At 34.0% G+C, this 7,897-nt stretch overlaps 2 protein-coding genes across 5 annotated transcripts; one reads left to right on the top strand and one right to left on the bottom strand.

Annotated features, from left to right (window-relative positions):
- Positions 1,274-2,904, top strand: LOC109332683 (mitochondrial carnitine/acylcarnitine carrier-like protein). The gene is made up of 2 exons (XM_019567706.1): positions 1,274-1,701; positions 2,162-2,904. Exons 1-2 carry the CDS (start codon positions 1,310-1,312, stop codon positions 2,661-2,663), a joined length of 894 nt encoding a protein of 297 aa, XP_019423251.1. The 5' UTR covers positions 1,274-1,309; the 3' UTR covers positions 2,664-2,904.
- On the bottom strand, positions 3,564-6,664 carry LOC109332685 (cadmium-induced protein AS8). Of its 4 annotated transcripts, none has more exons than XM_019567708.1 (4): positions 6,555-6,664; positions 5,294-5,540; positions 4,806-5,081; positions 3,564-3,849 (listed from the first exon to the last, which is right to left on the bottom strand). In XM_019567708.1, the coding sequence occupies exons 1-4, from the start codon at positions 6,555-6,557 to the stop codon at positions 3,839-3,841; spliced, it is 537 nt and encodes a 178-aa protein (XP_019423253.1). In that variant the 5' UTR covers positions 6,558-6,664; the 3' UTR covers positions 3,564-3,838. The 4 variants fall into 4 exon arrangements, with proteins under 4 accessions (XP_019423253.1, XP_019423254.1, XP_019423255.1 ...); XM_019567709.1 differs by lacking the exon at positions 6,555-6,664 and adding an exon at positions 5,666-5,730; XM_019567710.1 differs by lacking the exon at positions 6,555-6,664 and having other exon boundaries at positions 4,806-4,919; positions 5,013-5,081; positions 5,294-5,654.

The raw sequence follows: 7,897 nt of genomic DNA, 5'->3' as shown, positions 1-7,897 counted from the left end.
CATGGCCAAACTGAAAGTTCTTAAAGACTTTGGATGAAGAGTGTATGATATTCCAGTAAACATATCACCTCTTCTTATTAATGGCTAGTTGGTCATTGTTACATAAAATTGTAATTTGTTGTTTTCTTTTTCTTTAGTTGTATATAAAAAACCTTCAATAACCCCTTCATTCTCCATGCACTCATTCTAATAAATCAAATAATGAATCAATTAGTAGTAGATACTAAGTTGGTGGTGGTGGTGATTTGGGGAAAATAAAAGATGAAAACATTTACATTCTATGATATACTTATTATTACGAACTAATTTTCAGTTCTATATTTTCCCCTAATATTTTTTTAATTTATACCAAAAAAATGATATAAATTAGACATTATAATGCATACAAAAATTATAATATAAAGTATATCAAATACAAAAATATTCAATTTTCTAAAATGTAATATATAAAATTTGAATACTCAAACATACAAAATAAAAAATGTAGGTCGACAAAAACGAATGAATATGAATATTATAAAAGTAAATACTCATTTTAATCGCTCATATTTTTCGACCTTACCAGTTTAGTCATTAAAAAAAAGACATGGTCCCAAAAATTTCAAATGTGAATCAAATTTGTCCTTTTTGAGGTTAAATTAACATTTACCAAGTATTAAAACATGCTAAAAATCAACGAGCGTTGGTTCAAATGGTACATGTTTGATTCCCCTTAAGCAAGAACTCAGGTTCAAGTGGTATATGTTTGATTGCCTCCAGTGCGAGAATATCTGTGGGAAACAAAAAAAGACATACTAAAAATAACTAATTTAACCTAAATTTAAAATTTTTGGGAATACTTTAAGTCTTTTTTTATAAGACTAAAGTGGGTCGAAAAAATAAGAAAAACTAATATTTGTATTTACTCAAATTATAAATGTGAAAGAATTATTGAAAACCTAATTGCAAATAAGGAAGATATGAGAAAAGGTTGGAGAGAGTGAGAGTGAGAAGAAAATCTCCAACATTCAATATTCCAACACTGATTCCTTCATATTGTAAACTCTTCCATTTGTTTTATCCATTTCAAACAAGGTACATTCATCTTTTCTTATACATTTTTCATCACTTAATATAATAATCCATTTCCTCATACTTTGTATTATCATATCTTCATTCATAACATGTTCCTTTGTCGATCTGCTAGAACTGTATAAATGTGCTGTTTTCTCAAAGATTATACCTTTAGTGTAATACTAATTTGATTTCATATTTTTGTATTACATTGTCTTAATCATTTGTTTCCCTCGTTGGAATTTATATTTTGCAGATGGAAGACATGGCTAAGGATCTTACAGCTGGGACTGTTGGAGGGGCAGCACAATTGATATGTGGGCACCCCTTTGACACCATCAAGGTCAAGCTCCAAAGTCAGCCTGCACCACTCGCCGGTCGGCTTCCCATGTATTCTGGTGCAATTGATGCTGTCAAGCAGACAATAGCAGCCGAAGGCTCGACGGGTTTATACAAAGGTATGGGTGCCCCACTTGCTACAGTAGCACTCTTCAATGCTGTGCTGTTTACAGTGAGGGGACAATTGGAAACATTATTGAGGTCCCATCCTGGTGCCCCTCTCACAGTGAGTCAGCAGTTTGTTTGTGGAGCTGGAGCTGGACTTGCTGTTTCGTTTCTCGCTTGCCCCACCGAACTCATCAAATGCAGGTCTTAATGCTGTTTTTCTTTTCTTCATTTTCCTTGTAGTAAGTTCTATAGATTATGACTGGTTTCTGAGCCTTTTCTCCTTTATCCTTTATAAAAAGTTTCATAGATGCTGATCACTTCGAAAACGGTTTAATTAGGTAGCACTTACATAATTGTTCCAAGTACATGTTTAAATGTATTTTGTGTTGAAAACTGATACTCCCAACACCTCTTTTTGAGGTGTAGGGAGGAGATATATAGGAAGAGAAGAGAGATAAGTGGTTGGTGATGTGATGTGAAAAGAAGAAAGATAACATGTAAATGAGGGTGTAGGAGAAAAAGTGTTAAGAAAGTCCTGAAACTAAGCCGCAGATTAATCGATGTTGATTTTCCCTTTTAATTTTTCATGCATTTTTTAGTCAGAGGTACTCAAAATATGGTTATATCTTATAATTCAATTGTTTTTTTTGATGAATACCAGGTTGCAAGCACAAGGTGCGCTTGCCGGCACAGCAGCAGCTTCTGTTGGTGTGAAGTATGGAGGCCCCCTAGATGTGGCCAGGCATGTTCTTAGATCCGAAGGGGGAACCAAAGGTCTTTTCAAGGGCTTGATTCCCACTATGGCACGTGAGATACCCGGAAATGCTATAATGTTCGGTGTATACGAAGCAGTAAAACAAATGATTGCAGGAGGCACTGATACTTCTGGACTAGGTAGAGGTTCTCAGATTGTTGCTGGAGGCGTGGCTGGAGGTTCATTCTGGTTCTTAGTTTACCCAACTGATGTTGTCAAGAGTGTCCTTCAAGTAGACAATTACAAAAATCCCAGGTTTTCTGGTTCATTAGATGCTTTTAGAAAGATTAAAGCTTCAGAGGGGTTCAAAGGCTTGTATAAGGGTTTTGGTCCTGCAATGGGTCGAAGCATTCCGGCAAACGCAGCATGCTTCTTGGCATATGAGATGACAAGATCAGCTCTGGGATGAATCATTCTTTATCATTTTTATGTTCTAAAATTATTCATTTTCCACACATTAGAAGATAGCTCCTCTTCCATTGTTGCTTCAACCAATGAGGCAGTCTTTTACAAGTAGTAATAAAAACATTCTTTCACAGGTATGTGTAGTGGAAAGGGAGCACAGGGTGGGGAAGAGGTTAAGGTTGTTTAGCATGAATGTTTTGAGTGGTAAGTTTTCCCCACCCCCATGCAAAATTTTGCCAAAACAAGAGTCTTCGAATCCGATCTGCGATTGATCTAACTCGAAACACTACCATTCGGTTCGGGGGTAATGTATTTATAGACCAGATTTTATTATTTCATTTAGTCATTATTCATTTGTTTTCTCTTATATCTTCTATTTTTATCCCTATTGGGCTATTTTATGCGCTATTTGTGTTGCATCATGAGCTTGTGTGACGCGAATAAAATCGAGATTCAAGTGATTTTGGTAAGAATGGTTTGAGTATCTGCCAGTATAATTAGCATTGTCACTTACATAGTTTTTATATAGTTGTTTAGCATTCATTTTATTTTTCTCAAGAGGATGCTTTGGCCCTTAAATCCAGAGGACCAAAAGGAAATGACAAGTAGAATGTCCTCAATAGAATCCATTTGGCCTTTAACTGCACAAATAATGATTAAGAAGCTTACATGTTTAAAGCATCTAATAGATGTCACATTTATACATGTTTAAAGGGAAGTTTGATTACCAAAAACTAGTTTGGTATGAGTCATAGTTTCCAAACACACCAAAAAAGTGAACTAAAAAACACCAAAACACCATGATATACTTTTGCTGATGTTTTAACATCCAACACACCAATTTTTTCCAAGGGGTCCTAGAAATAATGCAGTGGGACTTTTATGGATACTAATGTAATAATAAATAAAATCAAACACATTTGTGATTCATTTCATCAAATAAGTAACATCCCATTTGAAAGTAACCAACATTTAATGGAAATATGTGAGAATGAATATGGAAAATGGTACTCAAACATATGACACCCATTCCCCATTATGCAAAGTTGCAGGAAACTTCATTGTGAAAGTAGTGTCATGACTGTGTGCCTTATAAAGAAGAACCATTAAAATCTTCTAAATGATGCCTTGCGATTCGGACTAGAAGGAGTAACCAACCTAGCTCGCACGTCGAAGCTATCAATCTTTCCCTGCAAATAACAGATGCAAATGTTTCAAGTTTACTTCCTTCAGCTAAACCAACTAATCAAATTTCATATTGAAAAGTGAAGTGCAAGAATCTTCTAAAGACTCTTATTGTCATATCCACAAACTATGACTTTCTACTGAACTAGCTTTAGGAGAACATCTGCTACATGCACACCTGTCAAAAGGTTCTGCAATATGTTCTTTTACAAGAAGAAAAATTCACCTTGGAGAAACCAAAAATATAAGTCTAATCCTCATTGTGGAGGGGACACGTTAAGAAGTAAATCCCACATCACTTGCCTCATTGTCTCGGGAATGATTTAAATATCTGTTGGGCTACTTTTCCAATTGCCAATTAGTTTTGAGATGGAACTGTAACACTATCCTGACTAATGGATAGTCCATGGCTAATGTCGTAGTGATTGGGGTGTCATGGTTGACCGAAAAGATACAAGCAATGGTGTGTCTTTTGTCAGGGAGGATGAGGAGCCATCCTAATTTCTCTTCATCTTGGATCTCGGTTCTTCCAAACAGTGCTTCTCTTCTACTCTAACCTGTGTTTGGAATTTGGATGGATCATCAGCTGCTACTGTACACTATGTCTATGGGTTGAAATTCGTTAGTAAACTTTAATTTCAAGGGGAGTATTAAGACATAAGAGTTATTAGGTGTCAGTCTTATTGTTCACGAGCTCGGGCTTGGGCTTGTACTACTAGTATTTGGTTAAGATATTATATCACATATATATCAATTATATTTTCAGTATACTAATGCTAGTCGTTTATCTCTCTTTTCCTCCATCTCTAACTGTAAACCCGTGATTATTGACACGAAGATAATGCATAAATAACATCAACAACAAAAAAAAGTTGAAAAAGAAGAGCAAGCAATTCATACAAGACATATGCTAGTTCATAGAGGAGATATGACTTTGATTTTCTTTAAAATAAACTAATACCTCTACGAGAGCCGAACAATTTGGTATGGGATGCTTGTATACTGTTAAAGGCAGATGTAGCATGTGAAGCCAAGCTGTCCTTCATGTCACAGAAATCAATTCCCTTCAATGATAAATGCTTTTGCTTAAAGGAAAAGAATTTTCCACAGGCTTCTCTTTGCAAGTCAGAGACACAAGGAAAATTTCTAAACCAAATATCTGCTATCGTGTCTGTTCTAGACAGAAGACCATTGGATCGTGCTAGCTCCAATGCAGAGCTTCTTGTTGCCATAATTGCTGGATTAATATTCAGATTGATGTGCATTAGTTTAAGACTAAAAATCGTATATTCAAAAAGCAGAGTATATTTGTATCTGCTATTTGGGAAAAAAGCAGTTCCAGATGCCTCTAAATGCTTACAAAAACTCTAACTTCTCGAACAACTTTCACGAATTAAGTGACACTTTCAGAAAAAAACATCATCGTATTTGCTTAAAAAAGAGGTTTACCGTTATAAGGAGCTTCATAGATGATGTTTGCTGGAAGGCCAATACCAAAGCCAGCCAACGTGACGCCTACATTGAAGCCAATGCCGCAACCTGCTCCAACATAACCTATCACTTCAGGGCCAAACCCAGGACCCCATCCAACACCACAGCCAATGCCGACACCCATTCCCCAAAATGCTCCAGAAGTTGGATGAACAGGGTTCCATCTTTCATATCTTCCAAACAATCCTTTTATAATCATTGAGACCTGAGAACAAAGGTAAATAAGAAGAAACCACATAACAACATTATTGTTGAAGAGGGGATCAATGATCCTAACCCATAGTCAACTAATATAACATAATTAAACATTCATATAGTGTATTAACTAACATCCAACTCTACCAACAAGGCGTTGGTCTAGTAGTGTAAGACCCCGATAATCCCCAGAAAGACCAAAAAGATCAGGAAACATATTGGGAGAAGATATTTATAAGCCACTTGTTGCTTTGCACAGAAAGATAGCATAGCATCAATATTCTTCTAGGCACTCAGAATGGTGATAACTTGTAACCTAATCCATAATCAATTTAGTGTTATAAACACTCCATGATAATAAGTAGCCAATCTGACCCAATTAGTCACACCTTATCAATAATGAACTAATCTTTTTCTGGGTGCGTGACTGCCCCTCCTAACAAGTGTTACTCACAAGAATCGAACTCTCTAACTTTTGGTCTTTCTGGGGATCTAACGAAGCCTTATACCACTAGACAAATGCCCGTTGGTCTACGATATAATATCCTAAACAGTATTCTACAAGAAACTTGGGAATTTGTATATTCATAACACTGAAAATCCACATAGCCAAGTAAAAGAAACAATAAATTGGAGGAAGATAAGCAGTAATTAACAGTATGAATTATGAATGAAAAAAAAAGCTCCTTTAAAGTGAACTTGTTTGCAACATGAACAAGTAAGGATATACCCACCTTCTTAATTCAATCTAAAATGCATTAAAACCTTATTTGAAAGGTAATTAACTAAGTGACTCAAAATGAATTGAATGAAAAAGTTTATAAAAATTCAATTTTTCCTTCAGCCACCATCCAGATAAAATGAAATAAATTGAAAAAGATTACACAACACTTATATGGGTAAAAGAATAAGCAATAATGCACTGAACAGAACTAAAATGAGAACATTAACAACTCAAAGACAAAAATGGGTAGAAAGTTGATTTGTTTGTAAGGTGTTTTGAATAGAAGAAGATATGAATTACCATAAAATTGTGATTAGAAGGAATGCAATTAATATGAATTGGGGTAGTCGCTGTGAAATCTTAGCCATTTCTGATTTTATCTTCTTATGCCACGTTTCATAATTGAGACAAAGTGGTTTCTTTAGTTGGGTTTTTTCCAACAAGACAAGAGGGAACAAAGAAAACAATGTTTTTATTGGTGTACTACATCCACATCACTTGTCCCATACTGTGTCTCATTTTACATATCAAGTCGATCAAAGTGCTCTATTTTATTATTTTTTGTTTTAAATTTTTTTATTTTATTCACGTGTTAATATATTATTAGTTTGAGATAAGAAATGAGATATCATTTAGGACAATTGATCCCCATCCATAGGGATTTGAGTTTCATATTTTTAAGATTTATAATTTACTAATCTTTTAAGATTTAATATGTATATTCTTACAAAATAACTATATTTTACACGGTTATTTACATGGTAATTATTTTTTATTCTCAAACAAAAGTAATAGAAATCAATATTAAATAAAAATGTATATATTATCACTGCATCATCATATTGATGTTTAATTATTATTAACTCTTCACAAAAGTAATATAAATAAATAATAGATGATATAATATTTAATCATCATTAACTACCACAAAAAGATAATACAAATAAAACATTTGGATACATTGATGTTGCCCATAAACTAGACAAGTTAAGATGGAAGTTATAGTTTATAAGACCTATTAGAGAAGGTGAAGTTATTCGTACTCATGATGATCTTTGGCTATTTGGGCTCATGGAAAACTTCGGCACTAAGCATCGTTTTGAGTTGACTTGGAGTTTGGGTCATCGCCAGGTTACTTAAGAGACCGACTACCTTAAAGCAATCCATATCATTAGTAGTAAGGTGTATATTTGCTTGAATCTTATTGCTAGAGTTCTTGATAACATTTGTGGGATGCTTATGAGATATTAAACTATAACATATTTATAGAGAGTAAAATATGATGACAAATTACATATCTAAACTTACTGTGAGTCTCTATAAGAACTTCATTGGGACTCTCTACTCACATGACATGGGTACACATTTGTTGTTCCACAGTTTGTATCACTCCATGTGTCATGAGTTTGTAATTGGTCAGAAAAAAAATATATTTAAATTTAATACTTGAAATGGAAAAGAAGCTTGAAAAGACATCAATGGAAATAAAATTAAACAGAGCATATCCAAATCATTCATTCTTTAACATGTAGAAATCAATCATTATAAATCCTTTGATTATAAACATTAGAGAGTGCATCTTTAATAACATATACCTTTAATTTGTGGATGTTTTTTTATTAATAACAAATATAGTCAAATAT

Source organism: Lupinus angustifolius, chromosome LG18, assembly GCF_001865875.1.
Source record: "Lupinus angustifolius cultivar Tanjil chromosome LG18, LupAngTanjil_v1.0, whole genome shotgun sequence".
Classification (NCBI taxonomy): domain Eukaryota; kingdom Viridiplantae; phylum Streptophyta; class Magnoliopsida; order Fabales; family Fabaceae; genus Lupinus; species Lupinus angustifolius.
The sequence above is the reverse complement of the archived record's forward strand: the minus strand, read 5'-3'. Positions and strand labels throughout refer to the sequence as shown.

Coding starts and splice junctions, on each gene's coding strand:
- LOC109332683 (XM_019567706.1), top strand. CDS start 1,310: ATGGAAGACATGGCTAAGGATCTTACAGCTGGGACTGTTGGAGGGGCA. Junction 1,702..2,161: donor ACCGAACTCATCAAATGCAG/GTCTTAATGCTG, acceptor GATGAATACCAG/GTTGCAAGCACAAGGTGCGC.
- LOC109332685 (XM_019567707.1), bottom strand. CDS start 5,573: ATGTGGTTTCTTCTTATTTACCTTTGTTCTCAGGTCTCAATGATTATA. Junction 5,082..5,293: donor CTATGAAGCTCCTTATAACG/GTAAACCTCTTT, acceptor ATATTAATCCAG/CAATTATGGCAACAAGAAGC.